Source organism: Ovis aries, chromosome 5, assembly GCF_016772045.2.
Source record: "Ovis aries strain OAR_USU_Benz2616 breed Rambouillet chromosome 5, ARS-UI_Ramb_v3.0, whole genome shotgun sequence".
Taxonomy (NCBI): domain Eukaryota; kingdom Metazoa; phylum Chordata; class Mammalia; order Artiodactyla; family Bovidae; genus Ovis; species Ovis aries.
The window spans coordinates 59,068,737-59,091,247 of NC_056058.1; the positions used below are offsets into that span (position 1 = coordinate 59,068,737).

A 22,511-nucleotide genomic window follows, 5' to 3' on the forward strand; every position below is an offset into this window, starting at 1 on the left:
TCTGTTCTTTTCTTCCTTGTTTATTTAACAAGACCATCAATGTAACTGTTATTTTACTCTTGTTCAGTGGGATGACCAGCTATAGTCCTTTTATCCTAAACAAAATCAATGTGGGTTGCTTTTACAAATACTATGTTCTTGAATGGGTCATGGGTCCTGGATTATGGCGTCTTGGCAATATTAGGCTTATGGAACCTCACAAAGGCCTATCTTTTTGTCAGTTCTGAAATGGAAAACTCCCTGAGTCCTTTATTTAATATTATTTTACCTCTTATTGGCCACACTCATAAATTTGTTTATTCATTTATTCCTTCCTTCATTCAAACATTTTGTAAGCCTGCTCTCTCACAGTTACTGTACATTGTTGATGATTACAAAGATGAACAAGATATCTTTTCCCCCAGGAGCTGAGGAGACTCTTCCTTAATATAAGAATGTGGTTAGTACTGTAATGCAGCTGTGAAGTGCCAGTTGATTAAGATTCATTTGGGCTGAGGAAGATTGGTCAGTGCTCTGAAGAAGAGAAAGAATTTTTAACTGGATTTTTAAAATGGTTAGGATCTTGATAGGCGAGAGTTGGATGGCCATTCTAAGCTAAGCAAACAGCTAACACAAAGACACTGATTTGTGAAGTATTTGCCAGTTGACACTGTGTTCCTCTGAAGGCTTGTTTCTTTTTCCTTCTCTTTTACTACAAGATTTATTTTTTCTTGTTGTTGTCATCCCTCCTCTCTGTTTACTTGTTTCTACCTTTTTTGTTTTCCTATAGTTTTTAGTGACAGGTCGTATGGCACTGGTTTTGTGCTTTAGGACCCAGAGATGCAGGGTCACCTGGATTGCCCTCCAAGTTGACATGTTGGGCACCATCAATCCTCCATTCAGCTTATGTTTCAGAGTATGTACTTGGAATAGGAAAGCAAATCTGCCTTTGCATGTTTATAGATCCTGCACACAGGACAGATGTGACTCTATACTAAAACAAAGTAGAATGAATAGACCAAAACCTTTCAGAGCGTGTATCAGACACTTGCCCCATCAGTCCACCCCATGCTGGTGGTTTGTTTCCTTCAACAGTCCCCTTATCAACTTGACTCTCTTTTCTACCAAACTAGAATATGTTGTTCAAAGATCCAAAGGCATCCTGTCCTTTTTTTTTTTTTAATTTCCCAGAACATTTAAGTTTACTCTGTCACTCACATTTCCTTTCTGTTTATTTTCAACAGTTAGTAGGTTATTTTAAAAGGGCCCTACCTCTAAAAAAAATCAGTCATCTTTCTTGTTTCAAGGACTTTCGCAGGTAAGGTAGATGTCAAGGTTTGAGACCAGAACCTCTTTTGCAGAATTCCTCGGAGTAGAAAACCTGAAAGTAAGATAGTTAGTAGCAGGTAGAAAGGAGGAGACAGGCTACCCTGATACTGTTTCTGAAGGGAAAAACTGCATAAGGTGCCAGCAGAGGTGGAGAAGAATCCTTGATAGTTTATACTTTCGGGAAGCCCTGTACTCCGTAAGTTGTTTGCTTTAACTTGGTTGTTTACGGTCTGATTCTTCTTTCCTGGGTCAAGACAAATGAGGCTCAACTAAGGAACGGGAATGAAAGATACCTACCCCCAAATTGAACTCCTCTTAACTCTCATCCATGACAAGTAGGACTATTAAAATATGTGAGTACTGAGAATTACATAATAAGTTAACCCTGCTGTTTTCTCTGGAATAGGAGGCTGAACCATCTGTCTCCAGAAATGTCTTTGAAAAATGGAGAGCAAAATGACCTTTCACCCAAGGACTCAGTTAAAGGAAATGACCAGTACAGATCTCCATCTGGGATCCATGTGGAGCATGAAGAGGAATCACGTAATGACTTCTGGCAGTTTGAGTCCAGTAATCTTTTTAGACACCCTAGGATCCATTTGGAGCCTCAAGAGAAATCAGATAATAACCTCAAGAAGTTTGTTATCAAAAAACTAGAGAAGAGTTGCCAGTGTAGTTCAACCAAAGCCAAAAATACCATTTTTGGTTTCCTTCCTGTTTTGCAGTGGCTCCCAAAATATGATCTGAAGAAAAACATTTTAGGAGATATGATGTCTGGCTTGATTGTGGGCATCTTATTGGTGCCCCAATCCATTGCTTATTCTCTCTTGGCTGGCCAAGAACCTATCTATGGTCTGTACACATCTTTTTTTGCCAGCCTCATTTATTTCATTTTGGGTACCTCCCGTCACATCTCTGTGGGCATTTTTGGAATACTGTGCCTTATGATTGGTGAAGTAGTTGACCGAGAACTATACATAGCTGGCTATGACACTGTCCATGCCGCTTCAAATGAGAGCTCATTAGTAAACCAGATGTCAAACCAGACATGTGACAGAAGTTGCTATGCAATTACAGTTGGCAGCACTGTAACCTTTGTGGCTGGAGTTTATCAGGTAAGAAACGATGGAATAAGTGATTCTTTCTGGCAAAGAAATCACTATACGTGAAGTCTTAGTTCTGTCAGGGATCTTAGCAATCATAATAATTAAAGCTGTCATTTATTGAGTGCACAGGATATGGAAGAGGTAGTGCCAAAATTTAAACACTGGTTTGACTCTGCAAGCAAGATAAGGCTGCTTCTATTTTCTCAACTTCAGCCTGCCTTTTAACTAGTGAATGTCTGTCAGCCAGAATTTAATTATTTGGTTGTAAAAATTTAGACCAAAAAGGGACCTCAGACCACCTAGTTCAACTTCTTAATTTTGTATATTAAGAACTATCAGATTTGCTTGAAGTTTCTTGTGGTTGGTTATTGGCAGAGTCAGCACTAACAGGCAAGAAGGTGACTGGGGTTGGGAGAGGAAGAGTGCAAGTTTTTTAAACTGTAGGTGACTTCCCCCTTTCTTTTAGAATTGCTGCTCTAGTCAGTGACTCTCACTAAAGTTTGTAGTTTTCTCGGACTGTTGGGGAGGAAACAAGTTGGGGACCTCTATTTCATACTGTCAGCCAGGAGAAGGATTAGAAATGAAGTTCTTGGGTCTCCACAGAATCCACTGATCTGCCATTATCATCATGCCTGTGCCTTTTGGCATTCAGGAGTCAGTGCCAGCATTAACCCTTTTCTCTGTTAGAGACATTTAGAACCAATATGGGACGCAGAAGAGTAGCTTACTCTATTAGGTGCCTGGGTAGGAGGGGAGGGAGAAGAGGCTGGTGAACAGAAGAGCTGTGTCCTCAGAGTTCATTTTTGCTTTTTCATTAGTATGCCTCACCAAGAATGAGAAAGGGTACAATAGAATTTTGAGGAAGAATTAATTGGGAAGAGGAAAAAGAAATAAAATACTGTATATTTGAGGATGTAGAATTAACATGGAAGGCAGTGTGGCATAACCACATGTACACAAGCTGAAAATCGTTTCTCAGTTTGAAGTTAGATTAAAGAGAGTTCTATAATCATTTTTAAAGTGTGATTCCATTTTGATGTGAATCTAGTTTTTTGTTTTATCAGTAAAAACTTACAGTAATGATACCTGATTTAAACAAAAATAAATGTTTTTTAAGTTAGAATTTTTCCAATTTGCATCGTTATGATTTCTCATAGATCCTTGGGAGACTTTTTCTTTTTCAAAGCAATCTGAACCTTATTCAAGTTTAAGAAACATTGAACAAGAAAGTAGGAATCCTGAATTCTTGTCTGGGCTAGTTAGTAACACTGTGACCTTGGGCAACTTGTTCAGGCCTCTGAGTGTCAGTAAAATGAGCCCTCTCTTTGTAAAATGAGAGAATTGATAAATGATTGTGTTTTTGTTTCTAGCTGTGACATTCTGTAGTGCTCAGGTAGAGTGCCTCCACACAAAGAAATACTAGGGGAATATAGGATTTATAAGGTCTTTTCCATTGATCTTTAACACTTGTATATCCTTTCTTCCAGGTAGCGATGGGCTTCTTTCAAGTGGGCTTTGTCTCAGTCTACCTCTCCGATGCCTTGCTGGGTGGGTTTGTCACTGGTGCCTCCTTCACTATTCTTACATCTCAAGTCAAGTACCTCCTTGGACTCAGCCTTCCTCGGAGTGGTGGAGTGGGATCACTCATCACTACTTGGATACATATCTTCAGAAACATCCATAAGACCAATATCTGTGATCTCATCACCAGCCTTTTGTGCCTTTTGGTTCTTTTGCCAACCAAAGAACTCAATGAGCGCTTCAAGTCCAAGCTTAAGGCACCGATTCCTGTTGAACTCTTTGTTGTTGTGGCAGCCACATTAGCCTCTCATTTTGGAAAACTCTCTGAGAAATATGGCACCAGTATTGCTGGGCATATTCCCACTGGGTTTATGCCACCCAAAGCACCTGACTGGAACTTAATTCCTAGAGTGGCTGTAGATGCAATAGCTATTGCTATCATTGGGTTTGCTATCACTGTATCACTTTCTGAGATGTTTGCCAAGAAACATGGCTACACAGTCAAAGCTAATCAGGAAATGTACGCTATCGGCTTTTGCAATATCATCCCTTCCTTCTTCCACAGCTTCACTACTAGCGCAGCTCTTGCAAAGACACTGGTGAAGGAATCCACAGGCTGTCAAACTCAGGTTTCTGGTGTGATGACAGCTCTGGTTCTTTTGTTGGTCCTCTTGGTCATAGCTCCTTTGTTCTTCTCCCTGCAGAAAAGTGTCCTTGGTGTGATCACTATTGTAAATCTCCGGGGAGCCCTATGTAAATTTAAGGATCTGCCCCAGATGTGGAGGATTAGCAGAATGGACACAGTTATCTGGTTTGTTACTATGCTGTCCTCTGCACTGATCAGTACTGAAATAGGCCTGCTTACTGGGGTTTGTTTTTCTATGTTTTGTGTTATCCTCCGCACTCAGAAGCCAAAGGCTTCATTGCTTGGCTTGGTGGAAGATTCTGAAGTCTTTGAGTCCATGTCTGCCTACAAGAACCTTCAGGCCAAGTCAGGCATCAAGATTTTCCGCTTTGTGGCCCCTCTCTACTACGTAAACAAAGAATATTTTAAATCTGTCTTATACAAAAAAACTCTCAACCCAGTCTTAGTAAAAGCAGCTCAGAGGAAGGCAGCAAAGAAAAAGATCAAAAGGGAAACGGTAACACTCAGTGGAATCCAGGACGAAGTTTCAGTGCAACTTTCCTATGATCCCTTAGAGTTCCATACAATAGTGATTGACTGTAGTGCAATACAGTTTTTAGATACAGCAGGGATCCATACACTGAAAGAAGTTCGCAGAGATTATGAAGCTATTGGCATCCAGGTTCTGCTGGCTCAGTGCAATCCCTCTGTGAGGGACTCCCTGGCCAGGGGAGAGTACTGCAAAAAGGATGAAGAAAACCTTCTCTTTTATAGTGTATATGAAGCCATGACTTTTGCAGAAGATTCTCAGAATCAAAAAGAGAGATATGTTCCCAATGGTCCAAGTTTTTCCAGTGATTGAGAAGGTAGATGGAAGGAAGAATCCCATCTAGCCAATAGGTTAAAATTCAAGTGTGTAGCATTTTATACTGTGGAACTGGAAATTGCTGCACACAAGAAATTTTAACCTTTAGGCTAGGCAGAATTCTTCCTTTGAAGTTGATGGCCTTTGTAAATACACAAATGCAGCAGAGCTTTTAGTTAGGCAGAATCAAAAAAAGAAAATGTGGTTTTAAGTTTTCTCTCAAATATGAGATATTCTTGGAATTAAATATCTGTTGAACTGTAAAGTAGCCCCAAACCTAATTACCATCCTGTTTTAGGAGATAGGCATCTGAACTTTTGCTTCTTCAGGAGGTAAAGGGGTAAATCTGGCATGTATATAAGAGGAGCTGGAGCCTGTTTGACATGGCTCTTTGGAGAGAGAGGAGAAAGGAAGTAGGGAAAGAATGTATGTCTTCTCTTGTAACAGCAAGTCAGGAAGCTTCTGGAGTGCAGGGTGGTAACTAGACAAGCTTGTTCTCACTTGAGCTTCTCTATCCCCTGTCTTTGCTCTCCAGATGGCAGTCGGATCTCTGGCTTTTTACAGGAAAGTATCGTTCCTCTCTGGCAAAGTCTTATCAGGAGTCCGATGGCAGAGCAGGTTTGTGAAACCCTAGCAGCCAGTCCCACATTATACAGAACACTTGTGGTGTGATACATTTGATGTTTTTAGTCAGCCTTTTTGTTTAGGGTAAGTAGGTGAGAGAAGAGCTCTTCATGCCAGTCAACATAGTGAGAATCCTGTCTCTTCTGTGATTCCTGTCTGTCCTTGTTTCTGAGTATTAATCTGCCATTAAGCTCTGTTTTAACTTTCGTGTAGTTTGTTTCCCATGGAATCTGTTCTAAACCTCTATGTCTGATTGCCAGTGATTGACAAGTTTGCCAGAGAAAAGGCACAGTGCTGACTTGGCAATTTCATGTAGCTTTTTAAGTGACCTTGAGGCAAACTGTTCCGGACAGATTGCAAAAAAGGAATGATTGACAACTTCCTTTAAAAATCTGTTTATTTAGTAGTGAATTTTTCTTTCCTTCCCATGCTTAGCAAGTCAGCTGGGAATTGACAGTCTTTCTCATATTTGAGAAGCTACTATTCATTTTTACTCTGTAAGAAAAAATTTATTGTGACCAATGGAGAAAAATGCACAGAAGTGACAGAATGCTTCCAAAAGAACATCAGTAATTGTAGATGTTTTAGTGAAAACAAAGCTAACGCTTACCGCTATGCACCCTGTTTATGTATAATAAATACTGATGACAGTGACCACTTTTTGCTTTATGGGCCACCTAAAACTATTGTGTAAAAGGATTTAGAAGCATCATATTCATACAACCCAGGTTCTGGGGATGTACTATTTATCATACCTGGTCACTAGTTGTGGTACAGAAATATTTCCTTTGGAAAAGTATGTCCAACCTTGAAAGCTTATAGTTCTGTATCTGGACCTTTATGGGTGAGGGAAAAAAACAGATTTTCCAAACTTAGGAAAATGGTTTATATGAGACTGAAACATTTAGCACACCATTTTAAACAAACAAGATAAAAACTACAAAAGTGCAAAATCATTTTTAACCCATTCCTACATTCTAAACAATGTGTTTATGAGAAACAAACTGTATAACACATCTACAGAAGTGGGAGACTTTTAAACATCTTTCTTGTTGGCTCCATAAACTGCAAGTGTTGATTTTCTGATAGAGCTCTGCCCATCAGTTTACATGAAAAACACCTTTCTATCATTAAAGCAGTTTCTCAGGAGCTAGGTTTCTCTCTTTGAGGTGATTGACATCATGATTAAATGTAATAGTGTCCTTAGAGTTTTGACATCCTTTTAGAACTTAAATCTTGAATTGCAGAAATGTTAACTGCTGTTTGTATTTGCGTCTCTTTTGTTTATTGTTTGTAGCAAATATTTGCTCTGTCTTTCTAGTCTTAGACGAAAAGGAATAGTAAAATCAAAGTATCTTGGTTGTCATTTGTTTTCAACCCGGTCTTGTACCTCACCCGAGCCAAGTTTTGAGTCCAGATCGTGGTAAATACCTAATGCCATGTGACAGAGTAATGAGTGCCTGTTCAAGATGACTTTATAATTTAGCAGACCTTACCACGGGGGAATTAGAAAAGATTCCAGAGAATTTAGAAAATCTCTTACAAGAACAGAACAACAGGCTTTGACCTTTACCTCCCATTTCTGCCCAAAACGTAGATATAAGCAGTTCTGGAACTTTATGCAAGTAGCAGATTCTTGAATCTGTGTTCTGGTTTGCTTTTCTCCTACCTACCCGACCGAATAAGAGATTCTACTTTTGGAAGCCATTTGTAAAAATACTGAAGATACACTAGAATTTAAATCTTACCTTGTCTGCTTGGATTGAAATCTGCCTGTACTTTCATGTTAAGATTTTTTGATTGCTGGTATTTAAAGGAATCAAGCCTATAACCAAAGCCAAAGGAATCTGCTTTCTTGCTCAAAGATTTGGTTGATTTAGTTGATGAGGTGATATTTTACACACTTTATTGACACAAAAATGTCTTGCTTACTCTGAACTTTATAGAGTCTAACTGACGCATATTTGTATTGCTTATTGATGAATGTACAAAATTCTGACTATCTTAAAATGGTAATTTAATTGAAATATATGTACACTCTTGATGGTTAAAACTCATACAACCAGAGGGGTAGAGTTCACCTAAAGTCAAAGGGTAACATTCAAGAGAGAGGTGAAGGGAATAGACTATTAAAAAGATGATCTCTGACCAAGCAAGGGAGATGAGGGCCTCAGATGAACACGATTCAGCCCCTGGTTAGCTTCAGACATGACTGTCCATAAGAAGGGAGACCAGGATTAAGAGCCACAGCTTAGTTTGAGAGCAGACTCAGAACTGGATTCTGCTTCTAGAAGGGGAGTGCACAGATTCGCCAAAGTGAAAGAGCCAGTAGCCAAGGTTGAGGCCAAAGCTGGGGTTGACCTACTGTAGATACTCTAGATTGAGTGACTGTAGCCTCTGATATCAGTAAAACTGAAAGATGTCTAGTTAACTTTTTTAAGGAGCAAAGGAAAACAAAATTTGGATAAACTGAAATAGCTTTTAAACATCAGTAGACACTGAAGCCAAAATTTACTGGTAAATTTATAGCATGGTAAATGGTGATCTTTAAACTGTCAATATATTAGATGAGTTCATCAGACTATTCTAATGTTATGACCACATTTTAACAAGAAAAATAATTCTCTGCAGGGGTATTCTGTTAGTAATTTGTCACTTAAGAACATGTGTGGTGTTAGCCCTGAGCTTAATATAAAAGTGAGAACAGGGTTGTAGTGAATTTTTTGGAAACTTAAAGCTAGAGGTTATAACGATAAATTCAAGCTTTGTGCTCCATAGTCACGTTCTTGTTTTCCTCTATGTATTCCTATAGATGAGCCATAACATCAACGTAGACAGTACCTCAGATACTTCCTGAGGACCTATGCAGGAGTTTAGGGCGCGGGCCAGGTGCTGGGACTTAAATACTAAATCCAGTAGGTGGGCTATATGCTAACTCTTCTAGTAACACACGGCAGCACTTGGAGGTGCTTTATGGAGGGCCTAAGCTGAACCTGGACTGATGTCTGAGTGGGAAGGCAGGCAACTGAGGCAAACAAGGACACCCCTGTTCTGCTCAAGGGATGATTGCACAGTGACAAGGTAAGAATCCAATCGATAGGATTCAGACTTTTAATTTTTCTGTTCTTTGATGTTTCTCTTTTTTTCCTCTACTGTTTTATCTGTTCTAGTGGATGCCTTATTTGAAACTGTGCTTTAAGGACTGTGAAAAGGAAGAAATTAGATCTAGAAAGCTTTTAGGCTATGAACTAATTAGGCTTTTTTTTTTCTTGTGGTATAAAGATTTTAGAAATCATGAATGGAATCATTCAAGTGCTAATAACAAGAATGAAAATTATGCAGTAGGCCAAAATAATATACCAACTAGTTTATTATCATAGCCTATTATCATTATTAAAGTAAAATAGTTTTGAAATACTATATACAATTTTAGGTTTTTAAAAAAGATGTTAGTAACTTTAAAATGGAGAATTTAAACGTATAAGTGAGGGAAATTTATTTCTGTAAGGTAATTTTTATCTTGACAAGGACTATTTTTTAAACAAGTGTTTTGCACTTGAAATTTTAAAGTAAACATGTTAATACAGTTAGGAAAGTAAAATAAGCATTATACCAAATAGTAGACTTTTTTCTGGTGTGTATTTTTCTCCTAGTGATGTAAAATTGGAAGGAGATATTAAATTATGAAAACTGGAATAATGAAGGACACTAGATGCCTACATTGGAGCCACCACATTTATAAATCTACATTGGAACTTTGAATAACCTTTCTTGGACCTGAACTATGACTCTGAAATTGGCCAAATAATTGTAATCTTACTAAAAATACCAATGACAGAATTTCTAACAAAGGGTTTTTACTAGGCAAACAGACAAGCATCCTTAGGCACAAAGGATCTCTAACTGCAGTTTAAAGAAACTTATTTTAGGAAAGTTTTCTTCCCACACCCCAATCCCCATCCCTAAAAAATTACTTGGAATGAAACTGCTCTTGCCTTTTCAATTCAAATCAGTTGGAGTTACTGTTTGAGTTCTGATGCTGCCATGATTCATCAAATTAGTGTGAACAAACCAATCTATATAAAATGCTACCTTTTTTGGTCTCCTTCTGAGTCTTGTCTAGTCACTAAAACAGTATACTGCTTTTTTTTTCCAGTTTATTCAAGGCTAATGACTTTTGGGAATGTGTTTTATACCATGTATGTATATCTGTTTAAACAAAACAAGTACGCTGATCTTACTCCACGTAAATTATGCTTAATCCTCCATGGATTGAGGATGAGTTATTGATGGATTACAGCCTATTTCAAGAGAGGGGGGGATTGGTTAATAGCAGCTCCTTTTCTTCTGGGATCTGTTTGTGATGATTATTAATAAGATCCTTTATGTGTTGAGATCTAGAGGTGTCATTTGTCTGCTAATAAATTGTTATGCTAATAAAATATTACTGTGTATAAATTATTCAAGTGCAAGAGGGAAGTGTTTCTAACTAAGCACATTTAGGTCACCAGTGAATTTTAAAATACCATTTCTTTACATTGGAGTGTGATTTAGTCATCATTTTTCCCACCAGACAAAAGTATTTGTCCTTACAGAAAATCTTAAAGCATAAAAAAGCCTAGTTCTTTCCTTTTTGCTTTGGGGTCCTGAGTCCCCTTTGGGGACTCAAGTTTTCTATCAGTGAAGTAGGGGAAGAGGACTGGATTGCTCAAAGAGTCTGCCAGTTCTTATGTTGCATGACTCCTGATCATTACTGTGTTGAAATCAGAAAACTCAAATCTGGCTTATGTTTTACTCCTGTCCTAACACTGAATTTTGAAGCACATTTTCCTCCTGAGATTGCAGCTAACACCTTATACCAACTAAGTGAGAGAAGTGGGAGTACAGTTCCTAACTGGAGCACATACCACTTGGTAAGGACAAATCTGTACCACTATCCCCTCACCATACCTGCTGAGAGCCTCTTGGAATGTCCCCCCTCGTCTGCCTCTCAGCTGTGGAGAAGAAGTAGGAGTGTGTGTATGGGGTTAAGGACAGTTTTCAGTGTTCCTTTGGCAGTGCTTTGGTAGCCCTGGGCATTCTGCTCCTAAGCTCGTACCTACCCCACCGGGTGAAGGAGTGTGCCCTCACTCCATCTGCACGCAGCATCTAGGATCCAGAGCCCCTGCAGTGCGTCACACTCATTCTCTAGCATCTCCTCTAACCAGCTTGGAGGGCTCTGCTGTCCTGTCGGTCCTTTCAGTGCTTGTGTCCTTGGCCTTGTTTCTCCTCATATAGCACTACTGCTTAAAGTTTGAATTTCCAGATCCATTGTAACTGATTCAAGTATGGCTCTTCTTGGAGAAATGCCACATGTGCATGTATACACAGACGATTATAGAAAAAGGCTGGTTCATGGACCCTCATATCATAAACACCTTGCATTGTAAGCTCTCCCCAGATGACTGTACCCACATTTATGGCTTTAATCCCCTTATTATATGTATGCGAATGCCAGCCAAATATAATTTCTAGCCTGACATTTCTAAACACTAACCAGCATGTCTGTCTGTGTATAAATCTCCACAGCTGTTCCTGGACAGTTCAACCTGGATCCCACGGGCATCTCATAAGCAATATATCTCCAAGCACCTCCTGTTTAACCTTTCTTGATTATGGCATGAGCTAGGTACTCAAGCCAGAATCCTGGGAAATTCTAGAACATTCCTCCTCATCTCTCACACCAAAGCCATCTACCTGACAAGAGTCTTTGAAGTCCAACACCTCTTCCTTGCCCTCAATGTGTATCATTTCTCTTTGGGATGATGTCACAGCCTAACTAGTTTACCTTATCTTTGCAGCTCAGCCTTTACGTTAGTTCTCAGTTTCTACAAAAATGAAGTTTGACACTTGTAAGTGGTTCTCCAGTGTTTTTAGGGTAAGTTCAGAATTAATGCTTTGGCCAAGAAGACCTTAAAAACTATGTTCTTGTTTGCATCTCCAGTCACTTGTCCTACCACACATCCTTTGCTTGACATCCCTACCTCTAACCTTCAGTTCAGTTCAGTTCAGTCGCTCAGTGGTGTCCGACTCTTTGCGACCCCATGAATCACAGCACGCCAGGCCTCCCTGTCTATCACCATCTCCTGGAGTTCACTCAGACTCACGTCCATCGAGTCCGTGATGCCATCCAGCTATCTCATCCTCTGTCGTCCCCTTCTCCTCCTGCCCCCAATCCCTCCCAGCATCAGAGTCTTTCCCAATGAGTCAACTCTTCTCATGAGGTGGCCAAAGTACTGGAGTTTCAGCTTCAGCATCATTCCTTCCAAAGAAATCCCAGGGTTGATGATCTTCAGAATGGACTGGTTGGATCTCCTTGCAGTCCAAGGGACTCTCAAGAGTCTTCTCCAACACCACAGTTCAAAAGCATCAATTCTTTGGCGCTCAGCCTCCTTCACAGTCCAACTCTCACATCCATACATGACCACTGGAAAAATCATAGCCTTGACTAGACGGACCTTAACCTTAGCTGTTCCCAAATGGGCCATTTTTTAAATACTCAGGCCTTTTTATAGAAGGCTGTTCCTTCTGCCAGGGATTGCTTCCCAGCCCCATATACACAACTCCCTACTCTTTTCTTCAGACACTTCATATTAAATGTCCCTGGCTCTTGGCAACAATTCCTATTGAATTCCTCTTCTCATGCAGGGGCTCCTTTGGGCTCTATCTCTGTACTTCTGTAAATTCTCTGATTATTCTCTAAAATGGCCTTTACAACTCTATTATTATTTTTCCCCTCTCATTGATATCCTCTGCTTCCTGGACTGCTTGAGGGGAGGGTCATGAACTTAATTCATTCTCTGTGCCTTTCAGCTCAGCAGTGGGTATTTCATAAGGTGCAACATTTCAGTGATTATTGAAAGCATGGATATATTGATGGGTGACTATTTCTCTAACTGGCTTATTTGCAGAGTCAATTATCTGCCCAGAGTCAATTATGTGGCATGTGGTTATCAATAGTTGAAGGGATAAATGTGTACAACAGGGTGGATTGGGTAGTCTGAGGTACAGTTCTTTCTTTTTAAAAAATAATTTTATTTATTTTTGGCTGTGGTGGGTCTTTGCTTCACTTCTCTAGTTGTGGACATTGGGGGCTGCTCTAGTTGCAGTATGCAGGCCTCTCATTGCTGTAGCTTCTCTTGTCACGGAGCATGGGCTTTAGGACACACAGGCTTCAGTAGTTGCAGTGCAAGGGCTCTGCAGCACAGGCTCAGTAGCTGTGTGGCACATGGGCTTAGTAGTAGCTCCTTGGCGTGTGGGATGTTCCTGGACCAGGGATCGAACCCGTGTCTTCTGCATTGGCAGGCAGATTCTTTACCACTGAGCCACCAGGGAAGCTCAAGCTATAGTATTTCTAAATCAGTTGCTTGATCAAGTCCCACATCCTGTGTCTCCTCTCCCTTTCCTCCTTTACTTTCTCAGTCTCTGCTATGTCAGAGAAATTCCAAGAAATTCCTAATTTCTTCAGTTGTCTGAACTGTCTCCCTCATGTAGCCCACCTCTGCCCTCTGGTGGCAGGAATATGCTCTGAGTGAGTGAGTGAAGTTGCTCATTTGTGTCACTCATTGTGACCCCATTGACTACAACTCATGGAATTCTCCAGGCCAGAATACTGGAGTGGGTAGCCTTTTCCTTCTCCAGGGGATCTTCCCAACTCTGGGATCGAACTCAGGTCTCCTGCATTGCGGGCAGATTCTTTACCAGCTGAGCCACAAGGGAAGCCCAAGAATACTACAGTGGGTAGCCTATCCCTTCTCCAGAGGAACTGTCTGACCCAGGAATCGAACCAGGGTCTCCTGCATTGCAGGAAGATTCTTTACCAACTGAGCTACCCCTGGTAGCCCTCTACCACATCCCAATTCGAAGATAACTATCTATCCTTTGGTATTATGATTTGTTGGAAAGATTAAATGATAAAAGAAGTGACACAATGTTAGACATAAATATGCAGTCAATAAGTCTTAGCTTTCTTCTTTTACACATCAATTTTTAAAATACTTATTTGGCTGCTTGAGGTCTTAGTTGCAGCATGTGAGATCTAGTTCCCCTATCAGGGACTGAACCCTGGCCCCCTGCATTGGGAGCATGGAGTCTTAGCCACTGGACCACCAGGGAAGTCCCTTAGCTTTCTCCCTTTTTAATGAAAGAGCCCTTCATAGGAATAGGGCAAAGACAACTCATTGAGTTTTATCTATTGCTCAGGTTGGGTGGTTCTGGAACACTGAACCCCAAGATATTTTAGTGGTAAGGCAGGTCCTTGCCTCTAGATGGTTAGGTTCCAAATTGGGTGGATAGTAATGACAATGTGTGTGTGCGCGCGCGCTCAGTTGTGTCCGACTCTTTGTGACCCCGTGGGCTGTAGCCTGCCAGGCTCTGTCCATGGAACTTTCCAGGCAAGAATACTGGAGCAGATTGCCATTTCCTACTCCAGGGGATCTTCCTGACCCAAAGATCGAACCTGCATCTCCTGTGCCTCGTGTATTGGCAGGTGGATTTTTTACCACTGCGCCACTTGGGAAGCAAGTGATGACAACAGACAGCGTTTACAGGTACACTTTTTTATCCTCATGACAGGACAATTGAGGTAGGTCTGTAATCCCAGAATGGCGGCTTACAAAATGGATTGGTCAGGTGGGACAAAACTATATCCTCAAGTGGGGTTGGAGGGAGCAGAAAGTCAGAGAGAAGCCAGAGAGGGCCTGATGAAGACAGCAGACCAAGGAGGGATAGCATCAACCTCTTTTAGTTTAAAACAGTGTCAAAACCCTCTAATTTGGGGACTTTACAGGTGGTCCAGTGGTTTAAACTGTGCTTTCACTGCGGGGGTACAGGTTTGATCCCTGGTGAGGGAACTAAGATCCCACATTGCAGAAGGCAAAACAACAGCAACAACAAAAACCCCCAATATCCAAGAGGAGCCAAGTTTCACCTGACATAAACCAGACTGCAAAAGCTCCCCTGGGTCTGATTTCCATCTGCTTGGATATAATTCATATGATATGTTAAATGAATCAAGAATGTGAGATTTCTTTTTTTAAAGAGCATGTTTAAGCACATACTGAATATTACTATATACAAAGCACTGAGACAAAGCCTTTCACACTAAAGTCTTATCTTACAGAAATGGAGATTCCAGCAGTGACTTTCTGTGCAAGGGAATAGGTTTAATTCTGTATTAGAATTCTTCATAATCAAAGAATAGATTGTAACCTGGACTGGAATAATATTTGAACGATGAATCATGGAAAAATTTTGCAAGTCCTTTTAAAATAGATGGCAGCCCTATCTTATCTCCAAATCATTTTCTAGTAAGATCAGTGCTTCTTGCAGCTTTAAAAATAAGGTGGCTTTGACATTACTTGACATTAATTTATACACCAGTGTTTACTGATGTGCCTACTGATGTTTACTGATGTTCCCATAACAGTGCTAGGCACCTTTACGGTTACAAAGGCAGAGGTTCCTGCTTTCATGTACAGTCTGGCTACTGTATGTTGACAAACATTTAAGTGATGTTGACAAACATTTAAGAATGTTGACAAAACATTTAAGTGCTTAACTGAATGATAGAGACAGCAGTGCTGAGGAGTTGAGGGAGAGAAAGGTGGAACAGGCACTGGAGTCTTCAAGAAGGGCTAAAAGAAAGATGACTCTGGTTAGAGCTTGAAGAACATGTGAGGCCCAGCTTGGTAGAGAGCAGGGTGAGGCATTCAGGCAAAGGCACACTGGCAGACATGGTGTGGAGTGGAGACAACGGCCCACGGTGGGGGCCTCACACACTTAAGCTGTGCTGACAGCCAAGTGCAGATGCAGGTTGTAGTCAACTCCAGAGGGTGCTAGAACTCAGCTAAACAGTCTTCTGCTTTTGTAGGCCTTTGGGAGCCACTACAGATAATTGGGGAGGGGAAAGAGTTCTAACATGTGCAAAATGGACTTCGGGAAGAAAGATGAGAGAAGAAATTAGAAATTTCATGAGTAATCCTGACACATGATGAGAGCAATTAAGGTGCTGACAGTGAGACAGAACCACAGGACTTAGCCAGAAGACACTATTTTCCTCTCCTATGTGTTAATAATTTAAAATATGTATAAGAACTTTAATTCAAATTATATTATTAGTTTGTTAAAAGGAAAAAATATCCATAATAAGGTTTTTTAAAAAAACACATCTATTTAAGCATCTGCTGTGTGTGTGTGTTTGTTCTTTAGTTCAACATGGAAGTGGTATTTTCTATGATTAATCTGCTTTATACATCTGTTTCAATTAAGTAACTACAGGAAGAAAAATCACTAAATTGCTATGGATTTCTAAAATAGCCATAAAATTAACTTGTGGCAGGGAACCACACTACAACAGTAACAGGTATTGTGTGTACCTTCTAAAAATGAACCTGACACTTATCTAACTCATGACTAACAGATACTAGGGTTTCAGAGGATATTAAGCATGCCTTTTTATAGGAGAAAAACTTTTAATATAATTTTATTTTTAATTGGAGGATAATTGCTTTACAGTGGTATATTTAATATAAATTTGATGATAAATTTATACAGTTTTAAATAACTTCACTTTGCTCTTACAGACTCTTTGAAGAACAAACGCAAATGAATAAGGGTGACTTACAGGCTTCCCTGGTAGTTCAGTGGTAAAGAATCCACCTGCCAGTGTGGGAGATGCAGATTTGATCCCTGACCTGGAAGGATCCCTTGGAGAAGGAAATGGCAACCCACTCCAGTATTCTTGCCTGGGAAACCCCACGGTCAGAGGAGCCTGGTGGGCTACAGTCCATGGGGTCGCAAAGAGTTGGACGCGACTTAGTGACTGAACAACAACAGCAATGAAGTAATTATAGTGAAGGCAAACAGTGTGCCCTTGTATTAATAACATGGTCCAGGCTGGGTTATTCACTGGTGTGCAGAGGACCACCGTGGATTATCCGAATAATCCAAACATTCTCACACAGGTCATCTCTCTTATGAACGTTCCTCACACCTTGCCTGGATTTTAGAGGTACACTGGTATTACCATGCTTTCCAGGTTGTAGCATGTCTCCTCTTTCAGGCACTTTATTTCCCTATACTCTGGCACCCTACTGATAATAATCCTGAAGTACTAAAAGATGCTTTGATAGGCTAGATGGCTCTTGGTAATTCTTTTGACATAGATGTACCTCTACTGAATACTTGGTAGGGCATTCAGGAAAATAGCTAAGAAGGTTCTGGAGTTACTAGATCAGCAGGAAGGAGTTACAGTTCTACAGTAAGAACAGCTGATGCTTTTTTTTTTTTGACAGTTAGTGATTGGGGGTATTTAGATGGCCAGTTAAAAAGAGAAGCGGTAGAACCCAGCAGGACCAGTGGTTCTCAAGCATGGACCTTGGACCACATCAGCATTGGCATCGCCTGGGAACTTGGTAGAAATGAAAACCCTTGGGTCCCAAATTCCATTCAAGAAAGCTTCCTGATTATTTCAGAAAACTGGAATGTTGTCATAATATTGCTCAAAATTTAAGTTCAATATTCCTATCTAAAGAAATTTATTCTTGTAAACTACATCCTCTGAATTAAAAGAAGCAGTTAATTTCTATATTATTTTGTTTGGAGGAAATCTGTAATTTTGGAATCAACAAGAGTTTGCATCACTCTTCTCATTAAATATTCATCTATGCCATTTAGCTGTCCAAAAATGGCATCAGGAACACCTGCACAAGTGGAAAGGAACCATTTAAGCTTCTGTGCACTTGAGATGGCCTCTGTGATGGTGATTTTTGGCTGCTGTGGCAAAGATGCCTCCCCCTTATCTTCACTTCCAGCTTCATCAGTACTTTTTCTGGCTCCCATGTCCTGGATGACCTCTGTGTCCAACAGCTCCTGAGAGATGATGAGGTCATCGTCTGCAGTGACGACGTCTTGGAAATTCATTTGGGACACAGGTGGCAAGAACCACCAAGTGCTACAACTTTTCAGTGGCAATACCTGGTTCACCGGTGGCTGTTCTCTGTCAGAATCTGTCAGTTCCACAGGGACGATGCCTGCCTTCTGCCAGCATTTCACCACTGTGGACCACTTGGCTGACCACCATGCTGCAGCAATCATGCCATCAGCCTGCTTGATGTCCACTTTTTCTTGATCCTCACTGCTGTTGAACTTGAGGAGGATCAGTTGTAAAGGTGGCTCCTGTACCGCACTTTCATGGTATGAATTATGCCAAGATTCAGTGGCTATAGGACGGCAGTGCAGTTTGAGGGCAGATACCACACCTGAGTCCTTGCCAAGCATGGAAGAAGCATGCTGTGAGCAGAGCACTTGTTGATTGGCAGGAGGATCCAGTGTTCGCCTGCTTCATCCTGGCATCCACTTGCATCAGCCATTCATTAAACATATCCTGTGTCATCCATGCCTGCTGGTTGGCTCAGTAGTCACAGGGGAGGGAATGGACATTCTTGAGTCAGTGTGGGTTGGCTGACCTACCAACAATCAATGGTCTCATTTTTTCAGTTCCTAAAGCGCTGCAACAAAAGAGTGCTGTCAACCGCTGCCTCGCTTTCTTGTCCCCTTGACAATGGTCCCCTTTAGCAGCAAGTGTGTGTTGGGGAAGCAACTGGAAAAACATTCCTGTCTCATCAGCATTAAAGATATCATCTGGGCTGAAGTCAGCAACTAGTTTTATAATTTCCTCTGCATGCCACTTGTTCAGTTCAGTTCAGTTCAGTCGCTCAGTCGTGTCCGACTCTTTGCGACCCCATGAATCGCAGCACGCCAGCCCTCCCTGTCTATCACCATCTCCCGGAATTCACTCAGACTCACGTCCATTGAGTCCATGATGCCATCCAGCCATCTCATCCTCGGTCGTCCCCTTCTCCTCCTGCCCCCAATCTCTCCCAGCATCAGAGTCTTTCCCAATGAGTCAACTCTTCGCATGAGGTGGCCAAAGTACTGGCGCTTCAGCTTTAGCATCATTCCTTCCAAAGAAATCCCAGGGTTGATCTCCTTCAGAATGGACTGGTTGGATCTCCTTGCATTAGTCTCTCACTATCCCCTCTACACACTGCTTTCAAAGAAATTTCGTGGCGATCCTGAAGTCTGTTCAGCCAGCCCACATTTGCTTGAAAATTGTCATAGCCAACCTTATTGGCCAAGTTTAGTGCTTTTTTCCGAATGACAGAACCAGTCACAAGAACATTTTTGGCATGGATTTCTTGAAACCAGGCAAAAACAGTCTTATCAATGTCATCATAAAAAGCACTCCTTATCCTTTTCTGCTGAAGTCCCATACATGCCTCCTGCATCTTCTCTTCAAATTTGGCATGATCCTTCAGTATTCTGGCCTAGAGAATTTCATGGACTATATAGTCCATGGGGTGTCAAAGAGTCAGACACGACTGAGTGACTTTCACTTTAAGAATGTAGCCAGAGTAGAAGGAATGATGCCAAATTCTTCGGCCACATTGCCTTTCCTCTTGCCTGAGTCTACAGCTTCCACAACTCTCATTTTCTCCTCCAGGGAGAACTGCGGATGCTTCCTGATCCCCTTGTTTCCCATATCTGTAGAGTGAGGGTCAGGCCACAACTACCAAGGCTGTGTCCGTGCCTCCTCTTGGCTTGTTTTGCTGCAAGTGTGGAAAACCGACAAGACAAGATGGAGCGCTTATCAGGAACCAAAGATAATGGATTCCCTCTAACAGATGAGTTCAGATTTTTAAAAATCATATTAAAAAATGATAAGGCCAAAGTCAAGAGAAGATGGGATTCATGCTACTGACTTTTTGTAGAGATTATTTATACAGATTCACCATATTAATAGAATGTTTGAAATAGAAGAGATCTAGTCGTTTCCTCAAATTTTCTGAGCCTTCATAAAAATAATAACTGTCTGCTCTGTGTGCTATGAGACTAGACTGAAATAATAGATGGTAAAAGTTCTGCAAATAGCAATGCATTATATAAATCCAAGGAATTATTATCAGGCTCATTCCCTAGATGCAGAAACTGAGGCCCAGGGAAGGGGCCTACCCAAGTTCATATATAGCTCAGATTTCTTGACTCAGATTAGTGCTGTTACTGTCAATCTATAGTCCTGCTTGAAATCCCACCACAGCGAAATCTTTATAGCTCTGTCATCATGGTTTGGAAGGATTTTTCACTGTGGGAAGATGTTTCTGGTAGCCACACATTCATTTAATAAATAACTACAGGTGCCTAGTGGTGAGGATACAGTGATGAACAACACTGTCAAGGTTCCTGCCCTTATGAAATATACAATGTGATGTAGGGAGATAATAATTGAACAGAGAAATTTGTTAATCTAGAGTGTGATATGTGCTATGAAGGAAATGATCCAGCAGCAGCAGTTTTGGTAACTGCCTGCTTAAACCTTTTATCATGAGAATCCTCTGAGAACAAGAGAAGCTGCTGTGCTTTAGGCTGTGAGACTTCTGCCACTACCTCCACGCATGTCTATCCATTCATGACATCCTCTTTGTGCGAAGCACTATACTTGATGTCAGCCATACAAGGATGAATGCAGCATAGTGCCTACCACTGAGCACATTACTAGGGAAGCAGGGAAGACAAAACCATAGAGTGTATGGAGTACTTTAATAGAGGCTACAGTGTACTGTGGAAGAACAAAGAAGTGGGATGATCAACAAAGAAGTGGGACAGAGATGGGCAGTGTACTTCTAAGAAGAAACAAGATTGATGTTGGGAGTTAAAGGAATTCATGAGATAGAAGGAACTATGTGTAAAAGCAATGATGTACTGTAGAAAATAAAAAGTCATTGTCGAGGGCAGGGGGAAGTGTCTTTGGAGAAGAAAACAAGGATCTTGGGATAGTAAGAGGCCTTTAGAGTTTTGGGGGTTTTTGTTTGTTTTTGGAATGACATGATCAGATTTGCACTTTAGAAAGTCTTTTGGTTGCAAGGTGGAGTACCTAAAGTAAAGTACATTTTCCTAAGAGGTGGCCCTAACTCTGAAGATAAATGCAGGCTAGCCTAGTAGGCGATATATAGTTGGGATATGTTAATTTGAGTGCAACAAGAAGCTCCTGAAGGATTTTAAGCAAAGAGAAAGATGACTGCTGTGTGAAGAATGTAATGGAAGGGTGTCAGAGAAAAAGGAGACTAGGAGGCTGTTGCAGGACCCCTGATGTGAGATAATGGTGGCTTGTTTTAGAGTAATAATGGAGATGGTAAGAAGTGGTCAGTTTGGGACAATGTTTTTTCAGATCTTCCTGATGGATTGGTGCAAGAGGAGTCAAGGATAACACCCAGATTTCTGGCTTGAGCACTTAGCAATCGAGTGAATGGTGATGCCATTTACAGAAATGAGTACCAATTATTGGTTCTTTGTAAACATAACTTGTTATTAATACTTTACATGCTTAATACAGCTTATATGTGATGGGGCTGGAATTCAAACCCAAGGAGGCTCAGTACAAAGCTAGCATTCTGCATACTACAGAGTGCGATATAGCTTGTTCTGGGAACAGTACCAGTACTGAGAAGAGATGTGGAAGGAGAATGACTCAGAACCAAATCAAGACCTTGGAGGTCAAGTTTGAATTTTATTCTAAGTAAACAAGAGGACATTGGAGGGTCTTAAGCAGAGAGTGACCTGATCAGATTTACAGTACAAAAAGATATGTCTGCATGTTGTGTGGAGAATAGACTGTAAAGGGGAAAGAGAGGAGATTGGAAGAAACTGCATCAGTTCAGGCAGGTGACTAGGAGAAGGCTGGTGACAGTGGTAGATGGAGAAAGGTGATAGTGGTATAAGGAGAAAATAAGCAAATCCGGGAGTTGGTGATGGACAGACAGGAGGCCTGGCGTGCTGCAATTCATGGGGTCGCAGAGTCGGACACGACTGAGCGACTGAACTGAACTGAAGAGTGCAGGGGCTTGTACAAATGTAGGACGATCTGTGACATCGGCAGGAAAGGACAATTCTTATTTGCTTGCCCATGTCATTCAGTTCCATTTGAATAGTCACAACCATTACTGTGCGTGGGACGGTGGGAGAGACGGATTGCAGGCAGATCACTGGGTGAGGAGGACGGCTTGATGACGCGCTAAGAAGTAACAAACCTATCCTGAACAAGCGGTGACAGAGCAGGAATGGGGTCATGCCTCGAACGCCGTGTTAGGGGAGCGTGCTGAGGCTCCCCTGGCCCGACTTGGCTTTGACAGGCGAGGCGGGGCCTCGACCCCCGCCCTCGGCACAGCCCCGCCCCATTTACCTGAACGCCTTACAGCAACACCCGAGGGGCTGAGAGCTTCCACCGCGGGCGGCCGTAGCTTCCTCCGCCTCCCGGAACCTCTAGCAGGAAGCAGTCCGTCCTCCTTAGCAGCCCCCTTCTGAGTTTCTAAGCAGTTTCTATGGGCCCGCCCCTCAGTCTGAGATGGACTACTGCGCTTGCGCGAGG

The 22,511-nt window shown here is 41.4% G+C and overlaps 3 protein-coding genes across 17 annotated transcripts in view; 1 reads left to right on the forward strand and 2 right to left on the reverse strand.

Moving 5' to 3' along the window:
• Positions 1–10,491, forward strand: part of SLC26A2 (solute carrier family 26 member 2) — an 84,428-nt gene extending 73,937 nt beyond the window's left edge. For 9 of the 15 annotated variants that reach the window (XM_060415306.1, XM_042249372.2, XM_042249370.2 and 6 more), the window contains 2 exons: positions 1,715–2,423; positions 3,902–10,491. In XM_060415306.1, coding sequence (XP_060271289.1) covers positions 1,740–2,423; positions 3,902–5,422 — 2,205 coding nt within the window. In that variant the 5' untranslated portion in view covers positions 1,715–1,739 and the 3' untranslated portion in view covers positions 5,423–10,491. 15 annotated transcript variants of the gene reach the window in all.
• PDE6A (phosphodiesterase 6A) overlaps positions 1–22,484 on the reverse strand; it is a 123,816-nt gene extending 101,332 nt beyond the window's left edge. The window contains exon 1 of the mRNA XM_015096136.4: positions 22,326–22,484. The gene's annotated coding sequence lies outside the window, so the exon portion shown is untranslated. The remainder of the gene's footprint in view (positions 1–22,325) is intronic.
• Positions 292–22,484, reverse strand: TIGD6 (tigger transposable element derived 6). Its single transcript, XM_060415907.1, is given in 7 exon segments — positions 292–18,008; positions 18,010–18,082; positions 18,085–18,258; positions 18,261–18,416; positions 18,419–18,799; positions 19,101–19,411; positions 19,486–22,484. Coding segments are annotated over 7 exon segments (1,572 nt in total). The 5' UTR covers positions 19,632–22,484; the 3' UTR covers positions 292–17,677.
• Positions 22,485–22,511: the final 27 nt, after the last annotated feature.